Here is a 16,220-nt window from a genome sequence, read left to right on the forward strand (position 1 = left end):
GCTTGTTAGTAAACTTTGGTGGTGGGTTTTAGGGAGAATGAGGTTTTCAGACTCCATATGAATGTGTCCACATAGCCCAGGGTCCCCCACCTTGTCAGGTCCACAGGCTGCCAGTTCTAAAACCCACACTGCCTTGTTTTCTTCCTAGGGAAAACGTCAGATCCTAAAAAGCCAGTAAAACTTTTCAGCTTTCCCTTTCAAAATATTTTCTATAAATAGTACTTTCAATGTAGATATTGTCATCTCAAATTTTGTTCTGGAAGGGGAAACCCTGTTTCTGCCCACCTCTAGGTTTAAGTAAGTTAAAATAGTTCCATAACTTTCAGGTACAAGACCTGGAAGATGTTTTGGAGGATATTACTGAAAATGAGAACAAAGCACAGAATCTACACAACTGGCTGGAAGCTCAGAGTGAGCGACTGAGGTCTTTACAAACCCCAGCAAGTCTGATCTCTGCACAGAACACATTAGATGATTGCAAGGTAAAGCCTTGTATGTGTGATATTGTAAAAACATTTAGCACTTTGTTGAATCAAGACTAAGAACTGCAAAGATTTTAACAGAAAAAATATAAAGGAAGTTGGTGTTTTCTAGAAGAATACTACAGTGTAATTCTAATTAAAGCATGTTAGGTTCAGGTGATAAAGAGCCAGATCCACTTTTAATGTGAATTGCTATTTTATGGTTTTTTCTTCCAATTGAAGATGCATCTGCTGTTTTCCATGGTATTTGGAGTTCTGTGGTATATTGTAGATCTTATTCTGAGATGCCTCCAAAATAAGTTGTTCTCAGTTCAGCACAGCAATGGCAAAAGCTACCCATCCCATTAGTTTGAAGAACTCTCTGGTGGAAGTATCTTGGAAACTATGCAGTCCCGTTTGGGAAAAATAGCAACTTCCTCTACTCCTGCCCTAGAATGTAGTCTGTCTGCACCAGCCTCAGGAATCTGGTTGTCCTTTGGTTTTGTTGTGTTTTACTAGGCATCAGCTCCCTCAAAATTAGCATAGGTGCAGCCAGCTAATAATTGGCTCCTATTTCTCTGACAGTCTGCTCTCTTCATTGACTACAGTGTTCCCTCTCTATTTTTTAACATGGAATATTTGTTCTTTCATTGCCATGGTTACATGTCTCTCTCTTGTAGTAGGCTGCTTTTATTGCCTAGAGTGCTCTGTTACACACTGAGTTAGTTGTGTCTCTGAAGTACTCTGAAATGTATTGAGGGGCCAGAATGGAAGAAAGGCACAAGGTATCCCGGACTAAAATACTAACCTGCTTCCAGCAAGGTACACTGCTAGGATGCAGGTGGCTAAAATGTTTCATTAAAACTCATTTTCTCAATAAAAATGAGGTCCAAATTTGAAAATGTTTTGGGGATAGTAAGTAGGGTGGGGAGAGGGGAATGATCATGGCTTTAAGTATAGTGTTATAGGAAAATGTTACAGCCCATTGTGTGTATAGATATTTACTCACATTGTGAAGAACTTACTGCTGAGCTTTCCCTGGCATGTCAAGACTAGTTTATAATCTTGTTGATTGTACTGAGGGGGGAGTTATTCTCCCAGGCATTTCCATTGATTTCAGTGGGGTTTCTCTCATGGGAGGACAAGCTGAAGATAACTGTCTAGAAGTAGTTAGGATGTCAGGGACTCTCATACTGAAAATCGGTTCCTGTCTTACATCTAGCTGGTGGAACAGAGGAGACCTGAATGCTACCCTGCCCAAGAAAAAGCTCAGCTGCATCAAGAGAAAAACTTTAGCATCATGTAGGAGAGGTACAGAGGCGCGCATGGTGGCTGAGGAATTGCCTCCTGATTATTTCCTTCCCGAGTATGATGTACAGTGCTCATGCTGATACTAAATGGACTGATTCTAGCTTTACTTGCAGGACACTGTCTAAAGCAGCCATTGTCGTTTTGAATTCCTGTACAGCAGTTGTTCTGTATGAGAGTTGAAATGGTGGTTTTGTTGCGTGGCTGAAGAATTACACAAAATGGGTTTTAAAGAAGGAATGTTTATCTAAGCTCTTCACACAGAAGGTTTTTCTGTGGTCTCATCAAACAATCTTATTTCTCTTCCCCCCCCCTTTTTTTTTTTCTCCTTTCATTTAGGAACTAGAAGATCAACTCACAACTAAATCCAAAACTCTTGCTGAGCTCAAACAGTGTTTGGGTCTGAATAGTAGTGCAGAACAAACCACAGCAGCTCAGCCTGTCACATTAGCTGAGCTGAGTGAAATGCTGGACAGGCTTGTAAACCAGGTAAAAGATTTGTTTGCATTCAGATTTCCTCCACTACATGTTCTCGCCACCTTCTGACTGATGTGCCAGGCCATCTGATCCAAACAGTCCAGTAAACCCGGGTTGGTTCTCTGGTTCAGTTGTATTACTCATTGCTGAGGTCTGGGTCATTGTCATGTTTGTTGTCGCGGTTTGAGTAGTCACAGGTATGGTCACAGGAACTAAAACAGCTGCAGTGCTTGTCACTGAAGATTGAATAGCCACCATACTTGCTGCTGGGGTTTGAGTGGCTGCAGTGCTTGTCAAGTGGATATAAATAACTGTGATTGCTGTTGCCGGAATTTGAGCAGCTGGGGTACTGGTCATCAGAGTTTGAGTAGCTACAGTGCTTGTTGTGGACGTTGAAGTGGCTCCAATGCTTGTCACTGGGGTTTGAGTAGCTCTGTAATGTGCATCGTAAGGATTAAAGTAGCCAAAATCCTTGTCACTGGAGTTTGAATAGCCACAGTGACTGTCACTGGAGCCTGAGTCCTTCTTCTTCTTCAAGCCGCAGTGCTTCTCATGCAGGTTGGAATAGCCACATGTAGCTGTTTAATCCTAAGTAAGATATGAACCGTATTTGACAACATACTGATTCCTAGCAATAGGGCCGGGCTGGTTTCAGCACCCCAAGATGCTGAAAGAATGGTCAAAATTTTCAAAATTCTCAAATGCTGCTATAAATAGCCTGGTGGGGGAGATATGGGGAGATATCCTCCATTGGTTGGCTTTCCGAGGAGAAATGGCAAAAGGTATAATTATTAATAGTTCCCATTAGATGGCTCCCAAAACATAGAGGTGATGAAATGGTGAGAACACATACCAGGTAAGTTTCATGACCAGCAATTTTACTGTATCACAAGCCACTATTATAAAGCACAACAAAACAAGAATGTTAGCCCAGGCACCAAAGCCAATAAACACCGAAACAGGGAACACAGGCTGCAATTACGGTGTTACAGAACACAACTCTGAGACCAAGTGCAACAACTCCAAGAGCAAATAAATCAACATTGTGAACAGTGGCTATTAATCCAATGCAATGAATGCTTATAGCAGATTTGGTTTGACACACCCTGGTCAAATCCATCATTATCTCAACCCTCTGAGCCCCACGTTGGGTGCAAAAAAGGACTGTTGTGGTTTAAACCCAGCCAGTAACTAAGTACCACTCTTCCTTTTTTTTTCCTTTTTTCATTTAGAAGCTAGGAAATCAACTCACAGTTAAACCCTTAATTCTTGATGAGCTCAGGCAGTATTTGGCTTTAGTTAGTAGTGCAGAACAACCCCCAGAAGCTTAGTCTCTCAGGATAGTTGAGCTGTGTGAAATGGACAGACTTGTAAACCAGGTAAAAGCTTTGTCTGAGTTTAGTTTTCCTCCAGTACATATTCTTGCCACCAGTGGTATCAATCATCTTCATAGGATGGCAGGAGCTGGTACAAAAAAGATGCAAAGTATTCCTTATTCTTAACCTCCCTAAGATTTTCCCTTAAAGTCTTTACAGTAATGTAAATTAATGTATTTCCAATGTTGAGAAAGTCTGATCTTAAAGTAGTAGTAGTAGTAGTAGATAATCTGCAGTTTAAGAAAATTAAAAAAAAAAAAAAATAGAAAAAAAATAGCACTGCTATTTTTCTGTCAAGTTGAAAACAGAAACCTGTTTTCTCTTACTTGATCTGCTTCTCTTTCATACCCTGGTCTTTCTCCCCTGTAGTACACTGGTGGAAGGTACCTACTCCAGCTCTGTTCTCACTGCAGCTTTTCCATCCCTCAGCTACTCTCTCATCCACACACCTGGGTGGATTTTGCTATCTTCAAATCCTATGTAGTTTCCAGTTGTTTCAAGGAGAGCCTGGCAGATTGGTTTCCCATGCAAATTGACTCTCCAGCAGTTTGTATTTATAGTTATATTCTCTTTATACTTGGAACTGATCTTTTTAATCTAGATTTGATAGGCACAGAAGATATAATGATGAGTACATTTATTTAGATGCAAATTTGTGATAATAAATAACCATCTGCTGTAGAGAATGTCTGCACGTGCAGGGCAACACTGAATACCGCTTTCTTCCCATGGATGACTGCTCTCAGCAGAGCCAGGCTGTGATTTCAAATACAGGTCTAAGGAGATGCAATACCTTGATTGTATTGTCCATGGGTTGATCTCAAGACTGTAAGTCTGTGGCCCAGACATTTCATGAGCATAATGTCTTCCCATCTTCCTTGTGTGGGCAGTAATTAGCTGCAGGCTACAAAAAACAAGTAAAGATTCCTCCCACCTGTACCATGATTCAAATGAGAAAAGGGATGATTAATCCATCAACACGTGTGTGCCTGGAACTAGGATACGAGGATACAACAATCTATGCAGTCTATTTAGGGTGAACTATGGTGTAGAAAAGTTTTCATCTTCCATTGTGTGGATGCATAGTCAGAACTGAAATATGGCATCTGGCTTTGCCACTTCCTATGCTTGTTCATTTGCCTGGTTTTCTTGCTCTTAAAAGCATCCTGTACTGGCATGACTGATAATAGATGTTGAACTAGATGAATATTTAATCTAAGCCAGGAAAAGCTTCAGCAAGGCCAAGTGCAAGGTCCTGCACCTGGGTCGGGCCAATCCCAAGCACAAATAAGAGGCTGGGAGGAGAATGCATTGAGAGAAGCCCTGAGGAGAAGGACTTGGGGCTGTTGGTTGACCAGAAGCTCAACATGATGCAGCAATGTACACTTGCAGCCCAGAAAGCCAACCGTATGCTGGGCTGCATCAAAAGAAGCGGGGCCAGCAGGTCAAGGGAGGTGATTGTCCCCATCTACTCTGCCCTCATGAGACCTCACCTGGAGTACTGCGTTCAGCTCTGGGGCCCCCAACACAAGAGGGACATGGACCTGTAAGAATGAGCGCAGAGGAGGGCCATGAAGATGATCAGAGGGCTGGAGCACCTCTCTGGCTAAGACAGGCTGAGAGAGTTGGGATTGTTCAGCCTGGAGAAGACTCAGGGAAGACCTTATAGCAGCCTTCCAGTACCTAAAGGGGAGGCTACAAGAAAGCTGGAGAGGTCTTTTTTACAAGGTCATGTAGTGACAGGACAAGGGGGAATGGCTTTAAACTGACAGAGGGGAGATTTAAATGAGATATTAGGAAAAATTTCTTCACTGTGAGGGTGGTGAGGTACTGGAACAGGTTGCCCAGAGAAGCTGTGGCTGCCCCATTCCTGGGAGTGTTGAAGGCCAGGTTGAACGGGACTTTCAGCAACCTGGCCTAGTGGAAGGTGTCCCTGCCCATGGCAGGGGGGTTGGAACTAGGTGATCTTTAAGGTTCCTTCCAACCCAAACCACCCTATGATCGTATGATATACCTTATATACTTACCAGATAGAGAAGGATAAAAAGGAAACTGTGGTTTTGTGTTTGCAATGTCTAGGACTATGTGGCAAATGGAAACCATGCTTGCCCCCATATAAACAACTGCAGTAATTGAAGAGACATAGAAAAGAAACATGATATCTATGGGTTTATATGAGAATCCTGAAGTTCCTAGACTGTTATTCAGAGGGGCCTGCATTATTAAAGCACAATGGGATAAGAGAGATGATACCTCTCCAGAGTATTGTAGTACTGTCTTCTTCCATACAAAGCAATTTCTGTTCAAATTTTCTTTAAAAGGAAACTTGATCTCTGGATCAAGCTATCTGCTTCCTAAGAATATTAAGGCTCTCAACTTCTTCCCATGTCAGGCTGATTTTGGCAGGAAGGAATAAGCAATTCACTATTTCAGTATCTTTTACTTTTTGGGTTGTTCTGGAGTTTTGGCTGACAGAATAGTGCTACCTTGAACCCTGGTTAAATTTATATTTCCATCAAATATGCATGGTTTGAAGCCTGCACAATTCCTTACCAAGTAGGAAAATACTCCAGTTCTTTGGATTGTCATGGAGTGAGCACTGATCTTAGATTTTGCGTCAATTTAAGATAATTTATATGTCAAGACTACCCAAGAAATAGTAACAAAAGTGACTCATTTGCAGGTTGCACAGTTAAAGACCTCAATGCAGTCAATACTGGAGCAGTGGAGAGTATATGAAGAAGCTTATGAAGAAGTCAGCCTGATGACGACAAGATATTTGTACTGTGTAGACCAGTGTAAACCTTCTGAGGTGTCATTGGAAGCTTTGAAAAACCAGGTCAAAACTCTTCAGGTAAATCTACTGAAGTTGTCTTACTTCCAAAAATAACTTTCTTCCTGTGCCTTTAAACAAACAGGCAAAAAAACCCCAAAGACCACTGAAAAAAAGATAAAAAAATTTATCTGAGCAAATTCTTTTTTATTATAGTGCCATCAGAGTCAGTGGAATTTTGTTGGTTTTTTTTTTTTTACCTCCAGAGACAGTGAGGAGTATTTTTAGACTTCTTACTTTATTTAGTGCATAAATTCAACTTCAGTGAAAGTTAGGTACTGAGGTTCAAGAAATGAACACAGGTCAGCTGCTAGACTGTCTGCTAGCAGAGCCTCCATTCTGGATTGCAAAGATCCCTTGAAGTTTTTAGTCTTCTGTGTGTGCTAGAAGGTATCCCATGTGAAGCACCAGCTCCTCATGTGCTTTTGCACTACAGAGTCCATGTGGACATGTGCACTCCAGCTTCATCCCTCATACTAATGTCTACTCAGTCCATTTCTAATCCACATGGACAGCAGAAAGTTTGGCTGAAAATACAGCTGGCAAAGGAAAACCTAATGTGCTCTTGCTTGTACGCATTTGCCTAAAGGTTACTCACCATTCAGGTGAAAGACGTTGGTTCTCTGCTCATTGAAAGGAAATGCACTCCTTCACTTCGGCTTCCCTGGGAAATGCCCTGCCACAAGGCTGTAGCATAACCTGGAAGAAGATGCCTGTGCATCAACTCTGGGACTTAGTGCAGAAATGAAGGGGACCTGGGAGAAAATTGGTGAAGGGACTGTGTCTAGATCCGTGATTTGAACATCACCCTTGGGTATTATGTCCCAGCCACTGTGCCAGTGACCTCTGACACATTTTGCATTAAAGCTTTATTTGCATCAAAGCATCTTTCCAGGTATAAACAGCACTGGAGTCAAGGTCCAGGATGCAGGATTCCCCTTCCCAAAAGCTGTGGCTTGGGTTGGGTGGGTGCAGCAGCCCTGGAGCAGGGCAGTCCCTGAGCCTAGCACTTCTGATTGCTCCAGTGCAATGTCAGCTGTTCAGTTGCACTCCAAAGAGCTGGAGTTTCCTGACAGCCTCTGAGTGAGGCTGGGCATAAATGCCAGGCATTAGTGCTCTGGATCATCCTGCTGCTCTGCTTGGCTATTACATAGCCTAAGTGCGACATTTACAGTAGACAGGTGGGCTGGGCCCAGGTTTGAACATTTTACAGATATGGCTAAAATCTCCTTAACTGCCTTTAACAAGTATTGAAAGGATATATAAATGCTTCCTTCCATCACCCTCTTTATTTTTGATATGGATCAGTTCACAGATACGATTCATGGCAGGGTTCTGTAATAGCCTGTATCAGGAGGGAGAACATGCAGCCATGGACAGGGGTCGTCAAACCAACTTTATTGCCAGTAGAAATTTCCCTGAAAGAGTGGCTTAAAATAAAAACATTTTTGGTTTCTAGTGGATTCATTTAACTAGTTCAAGGCTGTGAGTTTAATGAACTGTTTCTGTAAGAGCAAATAAATTATCTCAGTTTAAAATAGGCCTCCTGAATGATTTTTTTTTTTTTAAGTTGGACCATTTCACCTCTCTTTTTAGGATCAAGTATTACATTTTTCACAAACATTTTGATCTGTGCTGCAACCATGTGGCATTATTGCTACCCTATCCCTACGAATCTGTAAGGGAAGCTATACTTAGGTCGTTCATCTCCACAACTAGTTACCCTAATCCATTTTGCAGTCGCTTCAAGATGAATCGGAGAACAATGAAGAATGTTTGGCCAAGCTCCAGTCTGCTGCCAGTAACCTGAAGAAGAAGTGCTCTCCCTCCTTTGCAGAGATTATTGAACAGAAGTACACAGAGGCACACACTAGGTAAGCATGCAAAAAAGACTCTCAGTTTTTAGTATTTAAAAAAAAAAAGTTGCTGAAGCTGAACTTGAACATCTGTCTGATTTGTAAATCTATATTAATACAACTCACCTGTGTAAGGGTACCTGTGTAATGATACCTTTTTTGTGATGGATCACAGAGCACAAAATGGTGCTGTGTTAGTGGGCTTTCAATAACATGGGTATGAATGCAAAAGAACTCCCACAGGAATCCTACACCAAATCATACTCTGGAGGAGAATCTACTACGGAAATGCTCTTATCCTTTGATATGTTGGCAGGTGGAACTCAGTAAATGAAGACATCACAGATCAACTGCGGGCGGCACAAGCGACCCTGCAGCTTTTGGAACCCTTCAATACTTCATGCATGGAGGCAGCAGCCAAGTTACAACAGCACAGAGAGCAGTGCACTCAGCTCTTGGATGCTCACATGCCTGAGGATAACATGATAGAAACCCTGACGAAGAGGATACAGGATTTAAGGGTAGATGAATATGTTTCTGCTGCCTGGTACAAACCAGGATTATTTTTTTTTTGAGCAAGAATACCTTCTTCCCTCTCCTCACCCAAATCCAGGCAGTGGAAAAAAAAATCTGTGGGACTTTTCCAGTAACAGGCACCTTTGTATCTCCTTTAAATACTTTGACCAGATCCTGAGACTAAACCAAACGAGAGTTAGCACAGGATGAGAAGAGAGAGAAGGGAGCAGTTGTCTTCCATCTTTGCCCCTTTCTGTTCTATACAAAGAATCAGGCCTGTGTTGGAAGGAATCATTAAACAAAAATTACTTACTTTATGGGGCACTGGTTGGAAGGAGAGATAATATCTACTAGAACTGGGGAAAAAAAACTTTCCAGAACATTGGACCATTTTGAGGTCTTCTACAGTCTCCAGATTGGTTTTATTTGGGTTTGGTACTTTTTTTTTTTTAGCCTGGTCTGATAAATTCACAGATTTCTAAGCTTATTAGATTATCCTAAATGCTTCTGACTTCAGGCAAATGAGATCTCATGCTGAGACCAGAGGGTACAGTTCACTCTCTCAGGCAGCAAAGCTGTCATTAGGTTCTGACATTTTTTGTTTCTTCACACTGCAATAAAGAAATATAATAATCCTATTTCAGGGCAGAGCAATGATTAATCATGCTTTATGCACCTCTAGCCACACACTGGAAGAAGTCCAAAGTACCCCATTGTGCTTGTGGCCAATTAAGAAACTTCACATTATGAGAAAGAGAATTCATATGTTTCTTCCTATGTCAGAAACGACTGACAGCAGCAAAGTTTAGACCAAAACATTTTCACTTTCTTCTGATCTATTAATGGCTGTGACATAGATTTATCAGTATGTCAGCAAAAAGGCATCACATATTCTGGAAATTTTTGGGAAGAGTTTTGCACCTACTAAGCAAGGCATAACCACTAGAGTGCCATTAACACTGTAGATCCTGTCCTGGTGTGTGTGAGTAAGATACATAGAATTCATTGTGGGGGGTTTTTTTAAGTGGCAAATTAGAAGAATAGAGATCGGTGATATGGCATATGATTACAAGTATTTGAAAATGCATATGCATTACAAAACTGTATTTTAATATCTCTAATCTTTTCCTCTAGAATATATAAGAAAAAATTCTGGGTTTATGGAACTCTGTCACCTCAATAAATAAAAATAAATGCAGAGAGAGAGAGTAAGAAATCAAAATGGGTTATGTACTAAATGACTGAAGTGACAGTTTACAGCATGATCCATTCCAAAGACAAGGGTTGGGAACCAAGAGCCATTTTGCTTTTTAGGGAAACATGTCTGTTCTTTGCTATCAATCACAAGTCTTTGTTCAATACTCACAGAAAAGACAATATACAGAGGCAAATTCCAGGGGGTTTCATGGCTAAAAGTAAACTGCAGTTGTCCAGGTTAAAAAAATCAAAAATACTAGAGTACATTGAACGAGTATAACTTGACTGTCTTTGTTCTTGTGCTGCCTTTAGGGTTTAAATTTATAGCGTCATTTCTGTAGTAAAGGGAACAAATAAAACCAAATCCATAGTCCTCCATCACTAAGGGATCCAAAGTACTGGTATGTTTGTAACATAATAGCATTTCCCATCTGCAGCATGGGCCAGTTTCTCCATCTGCTAGTGTATATTCATTCTCTAGAGAAGAATATTCTGATTTCTCTCCCTGATCTCCTCTGTAGCAATAGAATCCCACTGCCTGAAGTCATTGGTGTTCCACTGAACTTTAACTGCACCTTTTCCAACACTAGAGTCAATGGATGCAATTCCAATTATCCTCCAAGTAAAAGACTGAAGCTTTCACCATAGCCAAAATATGGCTCCCAAAGGAGATCAACAAAAAGAGCTTAGTTACAGAAACAAAAGATACTAAATGAAATTGGCACATGACTGATGATCTGATTCATTTGCTGACTTTTTTTTCTTTCCCCTTCTCTCATCAGAATTTACAGCAGGACCTTCTAAACATAGCAGTGTGGCGTGACCAGATTTCTTTGATGGCTGGTAGGATAAAACAGCAGGCTGGAGTAGCTGTACAAGCCATTCTGTTGGAGAAGATGGAACCACTCCAGAGACCATTCTATTTGGAAAAGACGGTGCAGAGAAAGTTAAATGAATTTGAGGTATTTTTTTGAATATTAAATCAGCTGCCATTCATTCCTTATAAAAATGTGCTGTTTTGGTGTTCTAAGAGATGTGGAACTTACTTAATTTTTGCAAGAAAGAAAAAACTTTCCCAGTGCTTTTCTCCCTGATCCGAAGAAACCAACCTAGGGAATAAAAAAGTTGAATTCCCACCCTAGTTATTTCCCCTGACAGAGTGCATGTAAGCTACACAACCTTGGCTGTAGGCATATGGGAGCAGGCCCTGTGTGTAGCTCAAAGGAAACTCATTTTCACAAGTTTCTTCCCTCTGATAAGCTAAGTTTTGGCTTTCCAATTTCATAAAAAATCAAACAGCCCACAGCTACAAAAAGGTATTGCAGTTGCCCTTATTCCTTCCAGATAGATGTGAATCTCTCAGGATTAGAGATTTGGTTTCTTGTGCTCTGCTTTGGCTTAAATTTTCCTCTTATCCAGTGCAAAAAGGAAAAAGTTCAGTGAGTGAGTTATAAATACATTGGAATTTGGATTTAACATCTTTTTGGTTTCCTGACCGTACTGCTTATTGCACCTTTTTGTATACTGAATATGTGTATTAAATAATAATTAATATAAATATGCAATATTTACCCTAGTTCAATCTTCTACAACTGGAGGATTTCAACAACCGCCTTGAAACACTGGAGAGTAATGTCAATAATTGCATAGATGCCTTTGATAGTCTCTGTCTAGCAGGAGAAACAGACAACTCAGAGATGCTTCTGGTATGTTTGGATTGCCACGTACAAAAAGATACTACTTGGGATTTTAGAGTCCATCAGATACCAGCTCTTGCCTACTTCTAGAAACTCTTAGTGTCCCAAGTATTGTAGTTATAGCATTTCCATCAGAGTAACTGTAATCTCATCCAAAACACAAAAAGCAATGATTTAAGTTAATAAAAACTCTAGATATGCATTGCAAGCCAAATGCCTGCATGGAGGGGAGGAAAATCACATAGATTTGAGGTTGATGGAAGATCCTTTTCCCTAGATTTGGTGTGGAGCTAACCTGTTGCCCTGAATGTAGGGTCAAAGTAAATCATAGAATCAATCATAGAATCATAGACTGATTTGGGTTGGAAGGGACCTTAAAGCTCATCTAGTTCCATGCCCCTGCCATGGGCAAGGGACACCTTCCACTAAACCGGGTTGCTTAAAGCCCCTTCCAACCTGGCCTTGACACTTCCAGGGATGGGGAATCCACACCTTCTCTGAGCAACCTGTTGCAGTGCCTCACCACCCTCACAGTAAAGAATTTCTTCCTAATATCTCCTCTAAGTCTTTCCTCTTTCCATTTAAAGCCATTCCCCCTTGTCCTGTCGCTACATGCCCTTGTAAAAAAGACCTCTCCAGCTTTCTTGTAGGCCCCTTTAATTACTGGAAGGCTGCTATAAGGTCTCCTCAGAGCCTTTTCTTCTCCAGGCTGCACAATCCCAACTCTGTCAGCCTGTCTCCATGGGAGAGGTGCTCCAGCCCTCTGATCATCTTTGTGGCCTCTTCTGGTCTCATTCTTACAGGTCCAATTCCTTCTTATGTTGGGAGCCCCAAGATATGAGTACCAGCACTTGAGTATCTGTTCAGTACTGTTGGAAAAGTGGACCCTGTATAAGGGAATTGCGACTTTTTTGTTTTCTGTATCTGAAGTTAGACAGAAATGGTTTGGGGGTTGAGTCAGCATTTTGGATACATAACATTCAGATGCTTCCTACAGAAGAGACTAGGCTTCTGTATTTCTTTGAAATGCACGAAAGGCAGTACTTTTCGCAATTAATTTGGCTTTTTTTACTTCCAGAATCACACACTGAAGCTTGCTGCACTTTCTCCAAGCATAGAGAGTTTGAATGAAGCAAGCATTAGGTTGCCACTCAGTGACTTCACCCTAAAGAAAATGCAGAGCCTGATTCGGCAGTGGAGTCAGAAAACAGCAGCTGCTCTGGAATACTGCAGGTCTGAAACACAAACATAAAATCACTGACCATTTCTGTGAGGATAATTAAAACCAAATTAAAGCATGGGAAGTCTTGCAATCCGTTCTCAGCTTTCTCAGTGGCTTTCCAAGCTGAACTCTTGCCCTTTCAGTAGCTATTTGTATTCCAAGTCACTTGAAGCAAAAATCTGGATATTCATAGGTGAAGAAGGTAGCAAACTGCCAAGCAAAACCCTACTATGTTATTATTACCAACTGCCATGTTAGCCCATATGCAAACATAGCCAGAAAAACAACCACCAACACAACAGTTTCTGATTATTTCTTTTGTTTTACAGTATGGAAACTCAAAATGATGAAAAGAAGTTCTTTAAGAAATGTGAAAACTGGATGAAATTCCTAGAAAAAATGAAAGAGGCCTTAAAAACAAATATTCCAGTACGGTTTGAAGAACTGCAAGAGCAACAGAGAGTGTATGAGGTAAAGCTAACTCTAAAAATGGAAGCATCTTCTTGGTGGGAAATCACTAAAAATGCTACACCTTTTGAAATTAGACCTGGGCAGAGTTTTACAGAGCATTTCATTCTTGAAATGTGGCCTTGTACTTATTCAGAGGAAAACTTTGAAACGTGAAAATCATTTTCCAAAATGGATGGCTCCTTTTTTTGCAGCAATTAGACCTTTAGGAGTGCATCCTCAAGTGTTGTGTCATGAAAGTCCTAGGTTTCTCCAATCCTGAGGTTGGTTGCCTGTCTGCCTGTCCCAGGGCACTGAAGCCTGTGGCAACTAGTTAGGCAGTTTGTTGGCAATCTGGCAGGAACCTTAACAGTTCTGGAAGAACCACATTTAAAACAAAATGTTTTCACAGCGTATTTCCATTTTGACCAGTTGTCAGATTTTGGTGGAAATCTGTTTCACTGGCATTTTCTCAAACACTTGCTAGTTGTTAGAGAGAGTGTTTCACACGTGCATGACACTATCCATTCAGAGGAGAAAGTACACTGCATGCTAGCGGTAGCATGTGGATGCAATTCTAAGCAAAGTGTCTGTCTATAGACTTTGTCGTAGTGGTGGGAGGGTGGGAAAACAACCAAAACACAGGAAAAAAAGTGGTAAATGGTAAACATCATGAACAGTTAGGGTGAGCTTTGTGCTGCCGCAGTGGACCACAGCTTGACACTGCCCAAAGTGCGCTGGCTAATTCTATGGGGTGTTAAGTGATGTTAGTGATACTCATTAGGGTCTACAGAAAGTTATTTTCTCTTTTACATAGACTTTCCAAATCAATTCAGTCATTGATTTCTAGAATAAACTTATGCTTGTTGTGGTAAAGAGTAAATTCACCCTTATAGATAGCTTTTTTTATGCCTTTTCTATGGATTTCTGTCTAGACTGCATTTCTCCTGAATGAGTCCTGCAAACTTTAGGCACCAGATTACTTATACAGCTCCTGGTGGGTTCTGCTATTGCATATGTGCAAATTCCTCCTGCTATCCAGAAAGTGTGGAATCTTTTAGGATGCATTTGATGCTAGCTCTTGAAAATAATAGAGCTTTCAGCATTTAAAATCAAATTAAAGCTGTCACTCTAGAGGAGCAGAACCAGCTTTCACAGCAAAAGTTGTTCAATGAATAGATAAAATTTGTTTTTATGGTATTTTCAGATGCTGCAAACTGAGATTTCCATAAGTCAGCAGACATTTAATTCTATCATAGCAAAAGCTCTACTCTCCTTGGAATCTGGAGAAGCAGCAAAAAGGTAATCTATCAGTTTTTCTCCCTAAGATCTCAGTAATTTAGTAAATATGCTCTCTTCCTTGGAGGTATTGAATATTTGCTCTCATGAGGACATAAACCCAAATTCTTGAGTGGGTTCACTCTTTAAATAACTTCATGGCACATTTTGCAGAAGTGTGAAGAGGTGCAAAGACAAAGAAATACTGGTGCCCTGGCCAGACTGCATTTTGGATAGTAACTGGATGTTCTGCCTAACAAAAATAATTACTCCTGAACAGGAGGCTTCCTTGTCTACTGCTACCCTGCAGTTGAAACTACAGTGGTTGAGAAGCTGCCTTCTTACAGAGCATAATGAGAATGCTGCATATGAAGGATCCTTTCTCTCTTTCTAGACCTCTACTTTTTAAAGTGCAGAGGTCTGAGACCATCCATGTTACCCCTGGCACACATGATAGGGCATTGACTCACCAGCACACAATCCAAAACATATGGTAGCTAAACCTGTTTTTTATCAGTATGATCTTATACTTTTCTCTCAATCAGTGTAGAGTGTAGAGAAGCAGCAAGTAATAATTGTGAGCAGAGGTTCAACTGCCTTAGGCGTTTCTGCTGTGAACACATTACCTCTCTCTGTCAGAGCTTGCTGCTTCCAGAGATGTGGCAGGACATTGTGTGTGCTCCCCTTGGCCTCTTCAGTACAAAAACTGTAGTTTAGCTTAAAGCTGCTAGGGAAGTAGGACTAAACTAAGCAAAGCTGCTGGATTTTTGCATGGAAGCTAGCCCCACAAACATAGGTGTTTGTGTAAGAGCTAACCTGGGGGTCAGGGCCTCCTGCAGAGAAGCAGAGTTGACAGATGGGGGTTGTCTTAATCACTCCAGCTAGACCTGCTGGATCTGTATCCTGGGCTGCATCAAAAGAAGCGTGACCAGCAGGTCGAAGGAGGTGATCCTGCCCCTCTGCTCCCGTGGGACCCCTCTGCTCTCGTGGGACCCCACTTGGAGTATTGTGTACAGTTCTGGTGTCCTCAAAATGAGAAGGACATGGAGCAGTTGGAGCAAGTCCAGAGGAGGGCCACGAGGATGATAAGGGGCCTTGAGCACCTCCCGTACAAAGACAGGCTGAGAAAGTTGGGGCTGTTCAGCCTGGAGAAGAGAAGCTGCATGGAAACCTCATAGCAGCCTTCCAGTATCTGAAGGGGGCCTACAAGGATGCTGGGGAGGGACTCTTCATTAGGGACTGTAGCAACAGGACATGAGGTGATGGGTTCAAACTTGAACAGGGGAAGTTTAGATTAGATATAAGGAAGAAGTTCTTTACAGTGAGGGTGGTGAGGCACTGGAATGGGTTGCCCAAAAAAGTGGTAAATGCTCCATCCCTGGTGGTGTTCAAGGCCAGGCTGGACAGAGCCTTGGGCGACATGGTCTAATGCAAGGCATCCCTGCCCATGGCAGGGGGGTTGGCACTAGATGATCTTAAGGTCCTTTCCAGTCCAAACCATTCTATGATTCTATGATCTAACTGTCTTGTAGAAGAAGCCAAAAAACTGCTT

At 41.4% G+C, this 16,220-nt stretch overlaps 1 protein-coding gene across 2 annotated transcripts in view; it reads left to right on the forward strand.

Annotated features, from left to right (window-relative positions):
* SYNE2 (spectrin repeat containing nuclear envelope protein 2) overlaps window positions 1–16,220 on the forward strand; it is a 188,542-nt gene that overhangs the window by 133,353 nt on the left and 38,969 nt on the right. For both annotated transcript variants that reach the window (XM_030482846.1, XM_030482847.1), the window contains 10 exons: window positions 327–482; window positions 2,109–2,258; window positions 6,306–6,476; window positions 8,196–8,329; window positions 8,628–8,832; window positions 10,807–10,986; window positions 11,602–11,730; window positions 12,800–12,954; window positions 13,273–13,414; window positions 14,598–14,692. In XM_030482846.1, the coding sequence (XP_030338706.1) occupies window positions 327–482; window positions 2,109–2,258; window positions 6,306–6,476; window positions 8,196–8,329; window positions 8,628–8,832; window positions 10,807–10,986; window positions 11,602–11,730; window positions 12,800–12,954; window positions 13,273–13,414; window positions 14,598–14,692 (1,517 nt within the window). The remainder of the gene's footprint in view (window positions 1–326; window positions 483–2,108; window positions 2,259–6,305; window positions 6,477–8,195; window positions 8,330–8,627; window positions 8,833–10,806; window positions 10,987–11,601; window positions 11,731–12,799; window positions 12,955–13,272; window positions 13,415–14,597; window positions 14,693–16,220) is intronic.

This window comes from Strigops habroptila, chromosome 4, assembly GCF_004027225.2.
Source record: "Strigops habroptila isolate Jane chromosome 4, bStrHab1.2.pri, whole genome shotgun sequence".
Lineage (NCBI taxonomy): Eukaryota > Metazoa > Chordata > Aves > Psittaciformes > Psittacidae > Strigops > Strigops habroptila.